This window comes from Carassius auratus, chromosome 37, assembly GCF_003368295.1.
Source record: "Carassius auratus strain Wakin chromosome 37, ASM336829v1, whole genome shotgun sequence".
NCBI classification, from domain to species: Eukaryota; Metazoa; Chordata; class Actinopteri; order Cypriniformes; family Cyprinidae; genus Carassius; species Carassius auratus.
This window is the reverse complement of record NC_039279.1, coordinates 10,899,825-10,920,756: the sequence shown is the minus strand read 5'-3', so window position 1 is coordinate 10,920,756 and position 20,932 is coordinate 10,899,825. Positions and strand designations below refer to the sequence as shown.

Genomic DNA, 20,932 nt, shown 5'->3' with positions numbered 1-20,932 from the left:
TATATTAAGTCAAATAACACATGCAAAGTCTAGTTGGTTCACAATTTGGCTCTGAAATTGAGACCTTAAAGTAACACACCATTTAAATCTACACAATGAATCAATACACTACCACACATGTAAATAACCAACCATTTTAATAATTAATTCATCTTTGTGGTTCTCTTTTCAAGGGGAGAGGAACATATTTAAAATGTATAAAATTGTTTTGCTCAAATATTTAATCCAGAATGTCCTGTATCTCCAGAGTCTTTCTAATCTTGCAGTTTATATGCAAGTACATGATGTGCACTTCTTTTGTTCCGTCCACAAATGCCTCATTTCACTCTGTTTGGATGATGGTTGTTGGAGACTTTCAATGGCTTAAACTGTGAAAAACATAGAAATAACACGCACACAAGTCTCCCATGTATGAAGGTATACAGTTCTCTGAACCAAAGAGGCTGGCTTTGATACATCCTCAGTACACATGCTTTAACATAACCAGTATATTGGAGCAATATAACTGTAGTGCTTTGCTGGACAATCCTCATCACTGATTCCTTTCAACAAGTGAGTGCATTTGGTAAGACCTGAAACATGACATTATAACATAAACAGTGAATATATTTATTATGGAAGGTAATGTTAACAATAATTATTACAAAAGCAATATCACTATTCTACTATATTCTGGCCCAGCTCTTGTAATGAGTCAGACTAATGAATGGGAGACAGTTCTTTCCCTTTGAATTTTAAAATATTATCCAACAAGATGTACAGTTCATAACTTTTTTTTAAAGAATAAAATAAATCTTAAGATCATTCTGATGTTCATGGAAGTTTTCTGATGGATGACTTGAATATTTAAAGCAGAATGTGGACCATGTGTTCAACCAACAGTGCGGATTCAGACAACGAAAAGTACTTGACTACTCAAGTAGACGTCCGATTTCTCCTCCTTCAAATGCAAAGCTGAATGCTCTACTGTAGGTTTTCCTTAAGTTCACCAAGACAAACAAAGTTAATAATTTTTGACCCATCACTCTTCAACACAACCTGTCTTCACAATGGTAGTAATGAACAGTCTTTTAACATCCACAGGCCTCTGTAAAGAAAACCCCTACATAAAAACCAGGGCACAGCAAAAAGAGTACCTTAATTGTACCAACTTAACCACAGTGGATAAATATCAAACAGCCCTGGGAAGTATCTCTGTTCTCTCCCCAGGTTGTTTCAACACTTCTGTATTGTCACTGAAGCTTAGCTCTTTTGGAGTGTCCTGCAAATTCTTGCTGTTTAAGGAGCAGTTTCTTCAGCACAGCAGTTCCGGAAGCTCCTCGAGCTTTACTTAGTACTATCTGGACTCACCGTCTTTATGTGTGCTAAAAAGGGCCAAGTCTCCTGCCCCAAGTCTGGGGCCACGGGGTGGAGTAGAAGATCTGTTCACAGATGAAATGAGAGGTGGTGGAGCCCCAACAGACAATGCCCCAACTAGACCTGGTGTCTTTGTTAGAATGCCATTAGGTACGTGAGAGTGATGCAGAGGTCCCAGTCTAGAGTAAAGGCCAGGGTGATGTGTTGCTTGTGCAGATGCTCCAGCTGCTTGGAGGTGAGAGTGGGATAGAAGCCCTGCGTGTAGCTGTTCTAGGTGGGCAGCATGAGACGGGCTAGGAAGGTGAGGTGCAGACAGGTGTGGATGTGGATGCATTCCAAAGTAACGCGCTCTTTCATAATCTTCCCGCATTATCTGAGCACGTTGTTCCTCATCAAATGGGTGGGACATCAAACCAAACTCTGGCCTGCCTGCTGAGGATGAAGCTGAGGACGTTGAGGTAGGTACCGGTGGATGGTGTTGGCCGGTTGCCACAGCTGCCTCCAAATAACGCTGTACCTGCTGATGCTGGAAGAGTCTAGACAAGTGTGGATCGGAGCGAAGTGCAAGGTGGGGATCTGACCTCAGAGTCAAAACTTCTCTGCACTGCTGATGTTGAGCGGCCAAATCCCTCCAATGGTCCCAGGGGAAGCTGTGAGTGGCTTGGGAATGACCTTGTGGAGGACCATGTGGATGTGGTGGGAAACGATCAGTACCTAATACCAGTCCTGCTGAGCCTCCAGCACCACCAAGATAGGAATCAATAGCCCGTGTACGATCTAAGAGGGACAGATGATGGTGGGAAGGGTGCGGAGTTGGTGGAGGTAGAGGCATGCCAGGTGTAGGTGTCAGTGAGTGGGTTGAGGAAGGGGTGGATGGATGGGGTGGGTGCCGACTATTAGGCCTTTCAAAATTATGTGAGATTGGCACTGGCTCAGGCTCCTCTTTACGCTCTTCCTTGACCTTGACTTGAGACAGGAGCATCCCAGAGGTTACACCATGTGTAGGCTTTGATACCGGAGTTGTGGTACGATCAGATTTCTTGACTGGAAGTGAACTAGAAGAGGCTGGACCACTACTCTCTCTTTGTGAAGAATGGCTGGATTCTGTGCTGAGGTTGTGTGGTGGCTGTCGATGAAACAAATCCCGAGGAGAGGGGGCTAAGGGGACATTAGAAGGAGAGTTTGTGGGAATAGATGATGTTGAAGATCGAGGTCTGTCTGGTGCTGCGGAGGAAGTTGACACTGGTGCCCTGGATGCAGAATGATGTCTCTTGTCTGACTCCCTTTCTCTTTCACGTTCTCTGCTTTGGCCATCTGATTGAACTCCACCTCCACTCAGTGGACCCAAGCCATTCATATGTGAACTGGAAGGGCTGCTTCGGTGCTTGTGAGATGGGACACCAGGTGACATTCGCACTGACAGGCGTCCATACAAGAGACTGTCTCTGTGTGAAACAGTATTAAACCAATTAAGTATGTGTCAAGTTGTAAGATGCAACAAGTTAATCCTTTTTGATCTTAAAAGCCGCTTGAAATCTACCCAATGACAACAAATCAGCATTCAACAAAACGGGGAAAAAAAATCAATTTGTTATAATTGTCATACCTGTCCTTTTCATCTTTTATATGAGTCGGTTCTCTTCTTTCCACCTCCTTTCCTCTATCATCTCTTTTCTCTGGTCCTTTTGCCCAGGATGATCCAGAGGGGAAAGAGGCAGGTGTAACATGCAGACGATTCCATGGATCATGGTGGTTACCCAATCCTCCAACTGCACTTGCAGGGGGCTCGGTCTTATGTCCAAAAACATTGGCAACTAAATAAAATGTGTAACATTTGCTTAGTCTTTGGCTGAGAGTAGAATGTGTCTGATAAAACACCACTTTAATTAACCATTTTAATTAAAATGTTTAGGAAATGTTAGAAAACCAACACTTTCACAATAGAGCAGAGGTCTCTGCAAACTTGGGGCCTGAAGATGACTTAAATGATTTAAAGGGGTCATATAATGCGATTTCCAGTTTTCCTTTCTCTTTGGAGTGTCACAAGCTGATGGTGCATAGATAAGATCCCTGAAGTTGCAAAGACTCAAGTCTCAAAACCAAAGAGATATTCTTTATCAAAATTAAGACACGCCACCCCATATGTCTACGTCACAATGTGGAAATATTTGTGTAATGCTGCCCAGATGTTCACGCAAAGAAAGGCGGCGTGGTTTCAGCAACCGCAATTAGTGTTGAAGCAGCCATGTCAGATGCTGTGTACATCTAGGCTAAAGCAAAAGCACTTTATTTGGCCTTCCGAAAGATGAGGCATTTAGGAATCTTTAAGATTACTTACAACAGAACAGCAACACATTTTATGCTATGGCAATCTGGCGCTTCTGAATCAGTTACTTTCAGTATGTTTTGTTAAGTAGTTTAAGTATTTGTTACTGACTGTTCAAATGCTGCGTTTTGCACATGGGGTGTGTGCGCGGCTTGAACTGATGGTAAAACTAAGAACACTATTAACAGAGTAGACTGCGCTTGTAGGAAGGAGGGACTTTGTAGAAAACGACACGTTTGAAAGAGGCAGGGCATAGAGGACCAACATTAATTTACAGTATTTGAAAAATGTGTTTTTTGAACATTAAAGCATGTCAACATATTCTGTTACACTATATGCACAAAATAATGACTTCAATACATAGCAAAGCAAAAAAACAAAAACAAAAAAAAAAATCAACAAATCAAGGTTTTGAAAAACAAAGTTTTTTTTCTTTAAGAACCAGGAATCCTACTGGAAAAGCAATGTAAACTGATGGAAGTCTATGGGCACTTTTATAATGAATGTACTTTTTTTTTTGCCAAATTATGCCAACTTGTAAATAAAATAAAAATCATTATCAAGAAAACCACAAACCAGTCAAAAAGTTTGAGAACCAGTGTGTTAGTCATCCAACTGATTAATGCATATTCTGAAGGAACAAAATAGAATGACAAACCTAATGTGGTGCTGCCTAGGCCTCCAAAGGCACCAGAACTCAGGGGTCCCAAAGAGAAGGTGGATGGACGAACATATGGGTCTGTAACATGAAATCCAGTCATTAGATGTTATTGTCTTACTAAACGAAAAAGGATTATGGTCTATGCACAGAGGAACTGCACAGAGGAACATGAGCAGCCATGGGTCACATTGGTTTTTAATGCCCTTACTTTCACTGAGACAGACTCTTACCCAAATGTGCAGCTGAGGTGAGGAAAGAGGGATGGGTCGTTGATGGAGGCATGAATGGTGTGGAGGATGGATTGACTCCACCTGAGAAGACATGGGTCAACTCAGACAAAAACTTAAACTCCCATAAATGGACTACAATGGAGTGCTGACATTTAGCAAAGTTTGTGCTTTATATCCTCCTTAAGGCTTTCTAATTTAAAGACCTTGTATTGCAGCACAGTAGTGCTGTAAAATACTTCAGTAGTTATGTCAAAGTGTTTTGAACCTGGAAACTTATTTAGGTATAAATAACACACTTCAGTAACTTACAAACAATTGTATCTTAAGAACAATCACAGACTTATGTCACCTGGAGAATTCCCTAAACTGGTTGCAGAAATAAGTGTAAAAAGTATAACCCACCAGAGGCTGCAAAAAGGCTTCCTGGTCTTGTAAGATCAGGATTTGGGGCAAGTGGACCACCAAGTGGTCCTAGACCTCCTAGTCCACCAATACCAGGACCAGGGAGTCGAGGCAACAGGTCGTTACGGAAGTCCAGCTTTTGTGGATCAGCATGCATAAGCTGAGGAAGACAGTGACAGAAAGGTGGGCAACAGAACTGACACTACTTTTTATTTAAATACCAGGAAACATTTGAACAATTTTGTAATTTTTGGCCTTTTTTGCATTAGAACTAAAAATAAACACAGATGAAGGCAAAAACCTTGACTTTCTCTTGATGCCTTAGAATCATCCAAGCAACACGGACATGCATAGCACACCATTTTCCAGGCTTCTGTAAATAGACAATCCAAGTAAAGTTAGAAGATAACTGTCCACTAGCCATTTAAAGGTCAACAAACAAAGTACGAGTACAAAACAAAAGATTAAACTTACATTACTGACTTTTGGTGGTGGTCCAAATGGGTCTGTTAGCTGTGGACACAAACACAATACATTATTCATACTTAAGCCTCATCGTAAGTTAAGATGTATGATGTAAATGCACATGAAAGGGCATCTTTACCCTTGGAGCTTTAGGTGGAAGGTGGGACGGTACAACTCCTAAACCAGCAGCCATCTCTGGCGCAGGTCCCTGAAGGGCAACAAGCAGTCAATTACATCATTATATTCAAACCCATTTCATAGGCTCAAAAAAAAAAAAAAAAAAAAAAAAAAAACAGGAAAAAAATGTGACAGGATTTGAGCCACACATTGGCTTTAACCAAATTAAAATGGTAATCCTGACAAATCAGATTGTCCTTGAACTTTTAAAATGAATTACTCTATGCTTTAATTACCAAACCTTAGAATACCTTGCCCAAAATATGAGTCATAATTTCTTCATGTTTGTGCTACCAAAACACACTGAATATTTGCACCTTTGGCCTGCAGGATACACATTACAGCTAAAAACCAATAGAAAACACTATTCTCCCTTATTACTAACATGGATTCAATTTAAGGCAAAGACAACAAACCTACAAGTAAGCTTTACTAACTTCACAGGTTGGTCATTCATAACAGAGGATTCATTCATAATCCTAAAGATACAGCTGAAAAATAGCCAATTTAAGAGAGTGGAAAATGGTCATTAAAAACAGCATGTGTTTATGAACCACAACCACATTATTTAAATCCTGATGTACCTGAAATCAAAGATAAGATTTTGTTTTACGTTCCAACAAATTTTTGTGAAAGAAATTCTATAAGTATAAAATCATTAATAATGTAACTTACAATATTTATATTTATAATTAGTGTTCATCGGAGTAAGAATATGCATGCTCAACATATATGTAGCAATGACACACTCAAATTGACACTGAAAGAACAAGGCATGCACACTACTGTTTAAAGGTACTGTTTTATAGAATGCAAAAATTACTTCTATAAGGTGTTTGAACACAGTTGTGTGGCTGCAACGTGTGAAATCAACCAGCGTGTGTGTGTGTGTGTGTATATATGTAAATATATATATATATATATATATATATATATATTATATATATATATATATATATATATATAAATAAATAAAGGTAAAAATCCACTCACTCATTGTTTTATAATCCCAAAAAATCATAAATGGTCTTCTCCACATGATAGTTCGAGACTATGATATCAGAGTCGGGAAAAGTCCAGCCCATTTGTGACCAGTGTTGGGTACTGGACTGGGTACTTTAAAGGGTACAGACCAAATTGTGTCGGTACTACCCAGTACCAATTCACATTAAATGATTCCGTGCCAAATTTCAGTACCTGAGAACGCATATGCTAACTTAATTTGTGATATGAACGAGTGTCTGTGAATATTAAAATGCAAAAAGACGGTTTAAATATGAATCCTGCATGTGCCGCATTCCTCTGTATGTATGAATGGAGGAAACACTGGTTTGTTTACTACACGAAGGGGAAAATGCAATTTTTACAGGAATTTTCACACAATTTTTCTTTCATGTACTGATTTAAAAAGTAAACCTGATTGTTTGCCACAACATTTAAGGGTTTAATTTTAATTTTATTTAAATGCCTTCATTTGATTTTCTGAAAAAGAAATTCTTTACAATTCTTTGTAATTGTTTACAAAAGAAAACGTTTTAAGGGCCCTTGTTCAAAATGTTGAAACTGAGTACCGAAAAAAGGTAGTGGTACCGAATTTCAGGTACTGGTAAAAAAAAAGTGAATGGTACCCTACCCTATTTGTGATGCTCTCTGCCCTATTAGCATATACACAACCCTGAGTGAGAAGCTGCAGTCCGCCAGAACTTTTCTAGCTGTAGCTGCAGGAGTTACAATGTCAGTGCCAAAGAGCAATTAAAAGTGTTGTGTGTTGGGATGCACCAATGAACATTGGAGTCTCCATATACTGCTGAGGACACCGTGGTTACATCATTTTCAAAGGAAATGTCCTGGGGGAAAAAATGGAAAAGTCCTATACTTTGTGCTAATCATTTTATGCCGGACTGCCTCACAAACGAGGCTCCGTTTAGCGCTGGAGTTGAAGTGTGCCTGAAAGAGGGATCGATACCAAAGCTTCATGCGCAAATGTCCAGACTCCAGAGAAACATCACACATCATATTTTGTCTTCCAAAAGAGCTTCTTAGCTTGCTGTACACTACCATTGTCTCTGCCTGTTCCACCAATGCTGCCTTCACATGCTACCAGAAATGGTCATAAATAGGAATGTGATGGTTAAAAATTGCATTTGGAAGCAATGTGAGGTCAGTAACACGGTCACCACAAGTTAAACCGTAACACCAGTGGTAAAAGCCTGTGAGCAGGAGCTCTTGAAGCTCTGCACTCTTTTGAAAAGGGAGGCGGGAGCACCAGCTAATTTTCATTTAAAGGGGACACACACAAACAGTGCGTTTTGGCTCATAACCTAAGAGTGGCAATTTCAACGTTGGGTGTTTTGTGATAAAACTTCACATACACACACTGGGAACATCAGAGAACAATTTAAAATATTTTATCAATGCATTCTATGACACCTTTAAATGTTTAAATGTCTTATGCTCACCAAGGCAAGGCTGCATTTATTTGATCAAAAGTACAGTAAAAAATAATCTTGTGAAACAGTATTTCAATTTAAAACAAACAATTCTAATATAATCTAATAAAATATTTAAAATATCTTCAGACACATTAATCTTCAATGTCACATGATCCTTCGGAAATAACTATTATGCTGATTTGAAACAATTGTGCTACTTAATATAATTGTGGAAACAGCGATAGATTTTTTTCAGGATTCTTTCATGAATAAAAAGCAGTTCATTTATTTTGTAAAATAATAAATGTTTTTAATTTCCCCTTGAATCAATTTAATCCATTCTTGCTGAAGAAAAATGTTAATCTTTTTCTTTTGAAAAGTTGCATACATTATTAGGTAAATGTGCTGACTACTGTTAAATGTTTGATGAAGTGGTTGCTCTTATGTGGTTGACAGACAGCACATTAGCTCCCCATGATCACTAGATATTGTGGTAATATGCAAGCATTCTTCACCTGATTTTAATATTCAAAACATGGACCAAATGACAAATCTTAAATGGCAACTCTTACCCTAGGCTGAAAAGCTCCATGCAATGAACTGAAAGGTGCTGTGGGCGGAAGAACGGGCACTGAGGGTGGGTACTGAGGAAAAAACTGTGCAGGAGAGAACAAAAATGAATAATAATCACAAACCAGAATTTGCTATATTGACAGCAAGTTTGAAAACTGCCCAGCAGATTTAAATGATTAAATTCGATAAAAGACTTACTGGGTGTCGAAAGAGTCCATCTATTTTGCCTGGATACTTCTCAAACTGAAATACAACGAGCACAAGAGAAATGTCAAAGCGTGAAATTCCATAATCAGCTACTTTCTGAAACTAGCCATCCATGGGCTATAGTAGACTCCTCACCAGTGGTGGTGGTGCAGCTGTGGGGTGTAAGAAGTGTTGGTGAGTATGAGTGTGCTGGTGCTGGTGATTGTGCTGATGGAACTGATAGGCAGGGATAGACGTTTGGGCCTGCGAGGATCTGCCAGAGGTCCCAGAGCTTGAGCTTGACACAGATGGTCCTCCAGATGCAGAGCCAGCATTTGAAATGGTCAGCTCCTGGTCTATTAATCAAAGAGAAAGGAAAGAACTTCATCATTCTGAACAAGAAAATACATATTTCACTTCTATGATTTCACTGTCACTAAAGAATGTTGTTAATGCAATAACAGTTGTTAGCATTTCATATTTTTTAGCAGCATAACGGTTGGTACGGTTTACCTGTTGAAGCGTGGGGTGACACCTGCAGGAGAGGAGGTGGTGGGGGAAGGTTGGAGGACGATGTGAAGACAGCACCAGGACTGGGTCGAGTGGAGGGTATAATTGTCCCAACACCAACTGGGCCTCGACCTAGGGACACACTTGTAGCAGGAGTAGGTGGTCTGATTGATGAAGACGAGGTTGATGAAGATGGAGGCTTGCCTGAGGTACTGCTCCTGCTGGAAAGCCAATGCCACATCACACGTTTAGGGAATACAATCCGACTTTTATATTAATAGACAAACACTTTCAAATAATGGCATGAAATGTGATACAGATTGCAGCTTCTTCTGAGCAAGAACTGCACATTTATAATAGGAGACATGACTGCATGAAAAAAAATCTGCTTGTGTTTATGTGTGAGAGTTTCTTCAGAAATAGATTATACCACTATAATAGAATGATTTCAAAATCACCAATTATAATAGTTAATAAAACACAATTTAAGATATTTTGGATGAAAACCGGGAGGCTTGTGACTCTCCCATAGATTGCCAAGTTAGTTACACTGTCAAAGTCCAGAAAAGTATGAAAGACGTCATCAGAATAGTCCATCTGCCATCAGTACAACCGTAACATTATTGAAGCCATGAGAATACGGTTTGTGAGCAAAGAAAACAAAAATAACGACTTTATTCAACAATTCCTTTGTCAACAGTCTCCTCTGTGTCTTCTTGTGGTGCGACTGACACAGAAGAGCGTAGACAGTTTGAGTGATGTGGAGAGACACAGAGTAGACTGTTGACAAAGGAGCTGTTGAATAAAGTAGTTATTTTAGTTTTATTTGCGTACAAAAAGTATTCTTGTCGCTTCATAACGTTACAGTTGAACCACTGATGGCAGATGGACTATTTGATGATGCTTTTCCTACTTTTCTGGACCTTGACAGTGTAACTTACTTGGCAGTCTATGGGACAGCCACAGGCCTCCCGGTTTCCAAAAAGCAATCTTTTTTTCTTTTTAAAGAATTTTTACTGTTCCATGTGTTACTCATGGAAGCTGAGTAAAGCCACCAAACAGACTGAAAAAAGCAATTTCAGCCAGCTCCATATCTGGGTACAATATGCATTTGAGACAATATATGAACAGACTATAGGTGAGAGAGATTATTCTCTTCAATCATACTGTTGAAGTAGGTTTTAGAAGGCTAAGGGCATTATTGAAGTTAAAATATACAGAAACGCTGTTTCACTACACTGACCTGTTGTTGCTGCCCATTGAGTAGATTGATTGTGACTTTCCAGGGAAAGGGAGGAAAGGCTTGTGTTTGTGCTGTGGTGGGCTAGCATTATGGCGGTGATGGGGACCGCCATTTCCATTACGATGCTCAGAAAGTGAGTTGGAGACAGAGGCAGTAGAATGGGCTGCAAGGCTAGGCAGAGAGGATGAGGTAGAGATGGAATCAGGGTAAGGCTGCTCCATACTCTTCTCCTGACTCCTCTGCAGGCCAGAGACTCGAGGTGTGACTGACAGAAGGGGTAGTGAGCTATTTGAGGGCAAGAGAGGGCAACCGTTGCCTGCAGCAGCACCTGCAGAGTTAGAATTAACAGCTGTGGAAAAAGAGAGTGCTACAATGTAATGCATGTAATACTCTTTTCCATGCTTTTTTTCAACAAAAATAATCTGACAATCCCATGTAGGAATACACAAAAGCATGAAACATATGTGTGGCATATAAACCACCACCAATATCCAATCCAAATCCATAAAACATTAAAATATTATTACTCTCAGGTAATGCACCATCTACAGTGCACAGTATATACATCTGCCAATGGCAGCAGACATTTACCTTCCCGTGTGCAGACGATGAATGCTGGCTCCATATTGTCAGAAGCCTAAATAGAGGGAGAAATTTCATTTTTTTTTTTTTTTTAAATAAATAAAACACATCTCAGTATATAAAGCAAACTCAACAATAATAAACAAAGATTTTTACCTTATCCCCTGATTCACTCTCTGTATCACACTGTGGGTTAAAAATAGTTAATGTTAATAGCCAACATTTGTGTGAAAAAAAATTACTTTCCCGTTTACGATACATCATTTATGACACAAACAAAACCATACACTACCATTCAAATGTTTGGGTCAGTAAATGTGTACTCACACGGTTTCCCTGAACCGAGCCTAAGCGTGATTATATTGTATGTATCAGAAATTGATTACGGAGACAACTCAGGTTAATGAAATAATTGGCAGCTTTATTGCAAACTACATATCCTTTTTATCAATAAGGTGAGAACAAGAGCTAAATATAATTGATTGAATTAAATTTATTGAAAATTGTAGTGTTGTAATACAATATGTTTTTTGTCATAATGATGACAGAAGTCCACACAAAATAGTATCGGTTTCGCACTCTGGCCATTTAGTGCTCACATGCATATCGTGCCCGAGCCCAACCGGGCCAGGGCCGGCTAAACGAATGGCGCCCGAGCGCGGCACATCACCGCTTTGGGCCCAGTACATTTTACAGTAATTATCAAATAAAAACAGCCTAAGTGAACATTATACAATCCTATTGAACACAGATTCTCAAATAGAAATGTATGTGTATCATATATACAGTATGTGTGTGTTTTGAAAGTTACATTTTTGAACAAGTAAAATACAAAACACAATAGAAAAAAAAACTCACAATGTATCCTGTCTCCATGTGATTCCCAGAAACCTGAAACAGACATTTGGAAAAGTCAAACCATGGTGAAAAGAATACAGAGCAGCAAACATGTAATTATATGAACGCAATAAAAATACTAGGGCTGTGTAAAAAATGTTTATGCGATTTTTATGTGAATCTTGTCAGTAAAGGCGCTCCTGGGATTAGTAGTATATCTCTAGCATGTGCATTCAGATAAAGGTTGCTAGGTTTTCACAAGCCCAGTTGCTACTCAAAATTAGTCCAATCGCATTTCCAGGGTGTTCCCCGATACAAATTGCAACCGAGGGACAAAATAAAAAAAGTATTTTTTTGGTAGGGTTACCTTGGTAAAAATGGCATTTTAGGAGCAAAATATCATGCTACTGGGGTCGCTTCAACCCACGGACATGAAAAACAGCCACGGAGTTGACAACACTAGTTCAGGTGGAGCAGAAAATGTGAATTTTATCAAGGGAGCCCCGCCAAAAAACATGCATTTTATCACCGGAACGAAACGCGATTGTTCTAGTTTTGAGAAGCAATTGGGCAGGTTTTGTCTTGAAAACCTGGCAACCCTGATCTGAACGCAAGTGCTGGATATATATTACTAATCACAGGAGCGCCTTAACTGATGAGATGCGCATGAACATAGCTTTAGATTTTTTTGCACAGCCCTAAAAAATATACAAATATCTATATTTATTTTTCATCTTACAATATAAAGGTCAGATTAAAGTAATTAGATTCAGGCAGATGTATAGGCAAAGATAACTAATAACTGATATTTGGCTATTCTGAGATACTGCATTAGGAGTTAACCATGCACACTTTGATTAACATAAGGGGCAGTTCCTTTTGGCATAATTTCTTACATTTATTAATTGCTGATTTTTGCTGCCTTTAAACTGTAACCACAAACATGTAACCACAAACATGCTCATACATTGGCCAAGAAGCCTCCCGCTCTCTAAACATTTGTACTGTAAAAAAACTCTTTTGACTACTGCTAGGAGAGCAAGAAGCATAATCACATGTGATGCAAATTTTGTTTAGACCAGTCACTGCATCTAATTTCCCCAACAATACACCTTCTGACACCTCATGAAGAAATGCTTGCAGTTTTTCATGGGCGTTTGCACATACAGGATTTTTGTTATTGTTTATAAACCACAAAGGGTTACGAAACTGCAGCACTAACCTTAGCATCTCCCTTTCTCTTCAGTTTTGATTTAATTTTCCTGCACTGCTCCCAACTGTTGGTGTATGTAGCAGGAGGTCCTTCCTCCGGCTCTGACAGAGGCCCTCCATTTTCATCCAGGCCTCTCTTCCTTTTGATTCCTCTACACATGAACAAGCCAGAACGTTGTGGAGGCTTTAGGGAACAGTCCATCTATCAAAGTAACACAGGTAAAACATGTTAAAGCAGCAAAAATATGAGCTATACGCTGAGACTTTGCTGTTAATTCATTTTGCACTAACTGTGTTTTATAGACATGTTCATGTTCAGCATGTCTTAATATGCGAAACATCACAACTTCATCTCCATACTCTACAGCTACTCTCAATACAGACTAGATAAAGATGGAGAAACACACAAACCTCCAAGGCCTCCAGGCTTATGAAGCTGGCAATGGCGAATCCATCGATGATGTCCTCCTCGCAAGAAACCGCTTCTCGCTTTCTCCGACGCGGAGGCCGATGTCTGGCCCCGGGGAACCTGGCTCTGCATTCCCCTCCACTGGCACGGAGCAGCGAGTCTCCTCTGCAGAGGTCCTGGTCCGAGGCCGAGGATGGCGACGAGTGCTCCCCGAGATCCGCTCTCCTCCGCCGCCGCTCTCGGTCACGCTGCGAGCGGGAGCGACGGCTCTGCCTCAAGCCTCCGCTTCGACTGGGACCGTCCATGTCAACGTCCGTACAAAGGCACTTAATAAAAACACACCCTGGTCCTGCCTGGGACACTTTACAACTGATACCGAATAAAAACCAACGTCTCCAGGACCCGTGTTGTGGATCTCAGATGAAACTGGTTTGAAAGGTTTTATAATTTAATCGAGTCCAGTGGAGGCTGTATGGTACACTGCAGTCTGAGTACAGTCATGTCTGGGCATCTCCGGGCTTGTTTCATCCAATAACGCACCGATTATGAAAGCTTCTAGATATTCCACTTTATTGTCTTTCTGTCAAGACATTGTCACTTTCATCTGAGGAAGAGAAAAGGAGAAACTACCGATCAGTGGCGCAGTCGGGTTGTTAAAGATTCAACATGGCTGGTTAACTAAGAAAATATGCTGATTTTATGTTGAAAGATCTGATTTTCTACACACAGGATATGAATGACTAAAGTGGGAAAGTATAACTATTAAGATGAAATGCCATAAAGAAGAATAGTGTCTAAAATATGCTACCTCCTAAATTAAGGCTGAGTTTTCGTTAGTAAACTTTATTAAAAAGAAGCTGATCGGCACAAACAAAGTCCAATTGTGGCTCAAAAGCAATCCTTGTAGACCAAATTATTTTAGTCAGGTCTCATTTCTGAATCTGAATCAGATAATTCGGTTAATTAAGCGACGTGTTAAATCGCTCGCTCAGCTGACGATGTTAGCTTTGCTAGTGTTAGTTAGCTAACCTGGTTAGGATCGCGGATTAAAAAACACTCGATTTTTAACGAGCAAATTAGTAACATTTTTGTTTATTATACTATAAATTACATTATGACAATTCCTCGATTGTTATATTACCAACTTTTTAACGACTATTATATATCCGGTCTAAACAACCAAGCGAGCAAACATTAACCAACATTACGTGAACCACTTACCACATATCAAACGTCGATTTAAAAGATCAATCATTGGTTTTACAGTTGTCTAGATCGTTATTTCTCTTCTAAAACATCTGTCGATGGGCCCAGAGCTATTTAACAGGAGTCCAATAAAACAAGCTAACCATGTAGCCTGTGGTTCGTTGACACCCCGTCTAGCACTTCACATTTAAGAAGGAAATAATTAAACCAATTACTCAGTTCAGTAACGTTACACGAATACAACCGATGAAGTAACACGACCCGTAACCACTTGTTTTTAAAAACAAAACCCGTCAGATGAATCAAGATACTAATTCATTAGCTCTATGTGACGAGCGAAGGAGATAAGGGCACACAGTACGATGGGTTTAAATCTCAACTCGAGCACAAAACACATTACATTATTTGTTTGCTTAAAACGAACCCAATCTGATTTGCTTTATTCACGATCCGTAAAGACATCGTCACGAACAATACGAAAAGAATATTTCTAATCACACCCACCAATCGTGGTGTACAGAGGGCCATTTTCCTCTGACTTCTGCTTTCGTCCGAGCCTCCATTTAAAACGCTAATAATATGTACCAGGCCCCAAGGCCTCGGACTGGAGTTGCACCGTCACAGATGATGAGCGCAGCCGTGTCAGCGCAGGCCGGGCTCCTCCTTCCGCGGCCCGCTGTGTGATCCACTGTGTGCGCTCAAGCTGGAGATTTCGCCGCTGTCTGCGATACAAGCTGCTTTTTTTCTCAAACGTAAAGTGAAAATAGACTTATGAAAGCTTGCTTTTCGTCCCGATCGTCAAAACGAGATAAATGGATTTCTTCGTTTTATCCGGGAAGCTGAGACATACGTGAAGCCTGGGTGGATAACCCGTAGCAGTCAAACTGCATTGTGTGCTTCTTTCGGGGTTTCTTCCTCTGTTCATTCACGGAGCAGCAGCCGATACTGAATGCGACGACAGTACTGCCATCTACTGCCACCGATGGGCACGAACGCGTGCCTTGTACCGTACTAACTTCTGTTCAGCTGTCCTAAAGGATCATAATGCACATTTGATCTCAGCATCCAGAAAGTGTTTTTAGTGTTTTTGTAGAAATTGTTTTTGTTATATTAGTTAATTATGCGTAAGCTATATATAAAATACGAGTTCAAATGGTATTTTATATATAGCCTATGCATAATTAACTAATGTCGCTGCCTATTGTATTTGTTTCTGAAAAACAAAAAATACTGGTGAACTTTAAATGGTAAATGGACTGCATTTATATAGCGCTTTCAACAGACCACATGGCCATCCAAAGCGCTTTACAATTTTGCCTCACATTCACCCATTCACACACCGACGGTATGTGTTATTTGAGATAATTTTTTTTTATTAATAAATATTATTAGTTTTATTTAATAAGTAACATGTAAATGAGAACAGTACAGAATATATCAACACTTCATACTATACATTCATACAAAAATATAGAGATGACATATGTTGAATATAGAGGTTATTGGGGATATGAATTTTTTATTATTATTTAATTACAATATTAATTATTATTATTATTATTATTATTATTATTTAAACTGGACCTTGTAGGTTACGTATGCAATTTTGTTTTTTGCTTACAACTATAAAGTTTTGCTAACAAAACAAAGATTTTATCAATAATTTTAAAGACATCTACCTATAAGATGAAATAATATATTTCTTTGTAAGAAGAACAATACCAACCAATACTGTGCTAAATTCCTATTTTGATGAAATACAACAACAATAAAGTATTCTAATAAGAAAGTAAATGAGTCATAATTTAAATAAATGTCCCCTTAAGAAGAATTGACTGAACATTACAATCAGTTTTAAGAATTAATTCCACATACACAAGAAAGAAGAACAATCTTGATCTGCAGAACAGCATTCAAGAGAAGAGAAAGAATGAAAGAAAAAATAAATAAATTATATAAAGTAATAATAATAATAATAAACATATAAACAACTACACAATATTTCTAATTATCTTCCTTCTTCCTTAGGACAAAATCCGGCATTACAGTCGGGGAGCTATACAAGAATAAAAAATCTAACAGTATGGCATTCTCTTTGTTATTAATTTGTATTAGAGACTCATTCAAAGATTCCATTTCTAATAAAAATTAATTACATTTTGGTATGCATCTAGCTTTTTTTTTCTTTTCTTTCTTTTTTTTTTAATGAATGTAATATTTACCTTGCAAAATGTTAAAGTTAACAACACACTAAATCATTTTTGCTTTTGTGTGAATAAGTGCAAATAACATCTTTAAAAGAGAGTATGTAATTAAAAAAGGCACTAACAACGCACCCAAATCTACAAGACTAATCACAATTATAAAATAAAAATGCAATTACTGAACATGCAATTATTGTCAATGTCTATGAATTTAGAAAGAGCTACTTTACATGGGTACATTTTAAAAGTATTTTCAAATAGAATAAAAAGTTAAAGTATGTGCCTCTTTAACTTTGTTCAAAATACAAAATTTGAAAGGATTTGACCAGGCCACTTTCAAGTTAGTATGAGAAAATGTATGCATTCCTGAAATAAATTTAAAAAAATATCTCTAACACTAGATAGCTCTAGCCTATTCTTTTTTCTATTCTATCTGTTTTTTTATTTTTATTTATTAGATTATTTAAAAGCCCTAGCTACATGTACTGTGTTTAAGCTAACTGAGACTTGTTATAGCATTTGTATATCATTGCTCTTTTGTTGATTTTGATCGCTTCCATTGTCCTCATTTGTAAGTCGCTTTGGATAAAAGCGTCTGCTAAATGACTAAGTGGAAACGTAATGTAAATATCACTGTTGTTTGTGGAAAGTATAGTAATGACGCGTTTCCGGTGACGTAGACATATACAAAGGAAGTATTTACATTCATATGCGGAAGAAGTTTTAGAGTGGAGAAAACAATCGGGTGGATCGACGAACGGTAACTTTAAATAAGGTGTAGAAGAAACAAACGACGGTGTGATATTTGGCCTGTTCAGCTAACGTTTCTGGCATCTCTGGTGGACGTTTTCCACATTAAAACAGTCAAGGTAAAAATGACAGCGATATGATAGGCTCCGGGTTTTCTTTCTTTTCCTGAGCTAATTTTAGCAACATATCTTATTACTATTATTATTTGAGAAGGGTCTTGGTCATTTTTCAAAACGATAATCATTTAAGTCTGAATTATCGCCGTCCTTTTTAGTGTTTCGAGCAAGTTTCAGTGTTTATTATGCTAAATGGCCCAGTTCATTGTCATTGAGAACACAACACTGTAGGGTTGTTATAATGTTTTCTCAATATTAAATTGAGAAGGAAGAGCTATTACAGCTGGGATGATGTCACTTTATTCATATCGTGTAAAATATTTTAATTTGCCAGTAGCTGTAGAAACCACTTGTTAACAGTCCCAGATGACATGCCTACAAACAGTGATGTCATGGCATCATGTGACAGTCACCGTCATCAACTCGCATGTGGACATCTGAATTCCTTTTCTGTGATTTAATCGTCTATCTTTAGTCCCATTTGGACGTTAAGCAGATAATAGAAACCCTTTAAATTTTCATTCACACTGCTAACAGTCTAGTCTTTTTATTTATTTTTTATTATTATTTTGTATTATTTGTTCATGTCAGATGGAGTTCCTTTTTGGAAAAAGAAAGACTCCAGAGGAGATGCTCAGACAGAATCAGAGAGCACTTAATAGAGCAATGAGAGATCTAGACAGAGAACGCCAGAGACTGGAACAACAGGAAAAGAAAATAATTGCGGACATTAAGAAAATGGCCAAACAAGGACAGATGGTAAGGAGAGTTTTAATTTGACATTCAGGTGTCTTTAATGTCACCAGCAGGTCTGTGAAGTCTCTCTTGAGTGCAAGTAACATTCTTTGTCCGACAGGATGCTGTGAAGATCATGGCCAAGGACTTGGTGCGCACAAGACGATACGTCAAGAAATTCATCATGATGAAAGCCAATATTCAAGCTGTCAGCCTTAAAATCCAAACCCTCAAATCAAACAACAGCATGGCGCAAGCTATGAAAGGAGTCACCAAAGCTATGGCCACCATGAATAGACAGGTACTATATGTGCCATAGCATTTTCAATTTCAGGTTCTCTTTCCGACAGGCAACTTGTTGATGTGAATTGCTTTTCCTCTCAATGTAGTTGAAGTTGCCACAGATTCAGAAGATCATGATGGAGTTTGAGCGCCAAAGTGAAATCATGGACATGAAGGAGGAGATGATGAATGATGCAATTGATGATGCAATGGGGGATGAAGATGATGAAGAGGAGAGGTGAGGAAAAAACACACACACACAAAAAAAAAAATATATATATATATGTGTGTGTGTGTATATATTTATCAATTTATTCCTCTTTTAATCAGAAAGAATGCATTGCTAAGAAGTGATAGTAAAGTAATTTATAATTATAATTTTAGATTTCTGTTTGATTTCAATGCCGTTCTTTTGAACTTTGTTCATCAAAGAATAAAAAAAAAAAAAAATACCTCATGGTTTCCACAGAAACATAAAGCATAACAACTGTTATGCATTGATAATAATATTTTATATGCTGACATGCAGTCTTGTTGCTTTGAATGTAGTGATGCTGTGGTTTCTCAAGTTCTGGATGAGCTGGGTTTGAATCTTTCTGATGAACTTTCAAGTAAGCAAAAAGACACCACCATAAACCGTAAAAAATTACACCCTGTGCCATTTTTATATTACCCGTTATTTCATTCAAACAGACCTGCCTTCTACTGGAGGAAATCTCTCGGTTGCGACTGGGAAGAAGGCTGAACCACAGGCTACGCTGGCAGATGCTGATGCTGACTTGGAGGAGAGGCTGAACAACCTCAGGAGAGACTGAGAATGAGAGGACTTTAGTAAAGGGTTTGACTCGGAACTGTTTGCGGAAAGCTTGCTTCACTAAAATGTAGACTGATTCAAAGAAAAGAGGGAGGATGTGAATGCTGTTTTTTTTCTTCCCGACTTTAGATGCTTTAATGCGTCCTTTTTGTTTTTCTGTCTCCTTTTATGACGTGCTGTAGAAATATTACCAAACACCTAACCCAAATGAAGATGCAATGCATCAGACTGATCTCAAGCCTGATTGAGATCAAAAAAAGAATGTTACTCCAAGATTCCAACTTGATCTTTTGAGGAAAACTTAACACTAAATATTTCATTATTATGAAAACTGGTTTATCACACGTCGTCTTTTAATTATCATAAACATAGATGCTGATAATACAATTTTATATAAATAGTGCAAAATGGAGTCACTCCAGTTTTCAGTCTGTTCATACAAGAGAATTACCTTTCAAATACCTGTGCTATTATATGATCACGATCTTCTAATAATATATCCATCTTGATCTTTTAGTAGTAAATACCTACATATAATAAATTTGGTGGTTTATGTCATCATTTTTTCTCAAAGTGATTGAATCTCTATTTATCCAGGCCTGTTCAGTAAACTCTAAACTTTCATAAACTCTAAAGTTTGGGCAACATCTCATAAGTTTGGTAATTTAATAAAAAAAATATATATATAGAGAGGAAGTTTTCCAAAGCTCGTTTTGTCAGAAAATAATCTAATGACTTATTGAAATTTAAAAAAGAAATATTAGTGTATTTATCTCATGGTGAATCAAGAGGTGGTATATTTTGAATATTTCTATTGTTATTTTGCAATTTCTTTTTTTTTTTTTGTGGTTCAATAAACATTTTTCACACTTACTATGAATTGAACAAGTGTTTTCTGTGATATATTGTGTTACAGTTGTTTTACAGTGGCTGTCATATACACTCTTGCACGCATTGGTAATTCGCACAAAGTTGTTTGTGCATTTACCAAATTAAGAAACATTACAATTAATTTACCCCGAAATTGACACTTATATACAAACACAAGATTAAACTGTATTATTTATATACTATTTGAAAAACACAAAATAGTTAAATTAGTCTTAGAATAAATAGTTTTCACAATCTTGACCAAATCACATTTCAAGTGATTTGAATCAAATAATAATAATAAAATAAATACTACAGTAATAACAAACATGGACACGTAAGACATTAAAAACT

The 20,932-nt window shown here is 38.0% G+C and overlaps 2 protein-coding genes across 3 annotated transcripts; one reads left to right on the top strand and one right to left on the bottom strand.

Annotated features, from left to right (window-relative positions):
* Positions 1-120: 120 nt before the first annotated feature.
* Positions 121-15,740, bottom strand: LOC113056175 (autism susceptibility gene 2 protein homolog). Of its 2 annotated transcripts, none has more exons than XM_026222747.1 (19): positions 15,312-15,740; positions 13,604-14,205; positions 13,203-13,394; positions 12,002-12,034; positions 11,300-11,329; positions 11,153-11,198; positions 10,562-10,889; positions 9,322-9,539; positions 8,965-9,164; positions 8,821-8,865; positions 8,622-8,705; positions 5,580-5,648; positions 5,450-5,488; positions 5,277-5,348; positions 4,976-5,135; positions 4,574-4,654; positions 4,341-4,421; positions 2,963-3,170; positions 121-2,801 (listed from the first exon to the last, which is right to left on the bottom strand). In XM_026222747.1, the coding sequence occupies exons 2-19, from the start codon at positions 13,904-13,906 to the stop codon at positions 1,337-1,339; spliced, it is 3,654 nt and encodes a 1,217-aa protein (XP_026078532.1). In that variant the 5' UTR covers positions 13,907-14,205; positions 15,312-15,740; the 3' UTR covers positions 121-1,336. The 2 variants fall into 2 exon arrangements, with proteins under 2 accessions (XP_026078532.1, XP_026078531.1); XM_026222746.1 differs by having other exon boundaries at positions 10,562-10,910; positions 15,312-15,739.
* A 1,947-nt stretch (positions 15,741-17,687) lies between these two features.
* On the top strand, positions 17,688-20,581 carry LOC113056173 (charged multivesicular body protein 2a). Its single transcript, XM_026222741.1, has 6 exons — positions 17,688-17,880; positions 18,469-18,636; positions 18,734-18,913; positions 19,002-19,132; positions 19,444-19,505; positions 19,588-20,581. The coding sequence occupies exons 2-6, from the start codon at positions 18,469-18,471 to the stop codon at positions 19,707-19,709; spliced, it is 663 nt and encodes a 220-aa protein (XP_026078526.1). The 5' UTR covers positions 17,688-17,880; the 3' UTR covers positions 19,710-20,581.
* Positions 20,582-20,932: the final 351 nt, after the last annotated feature.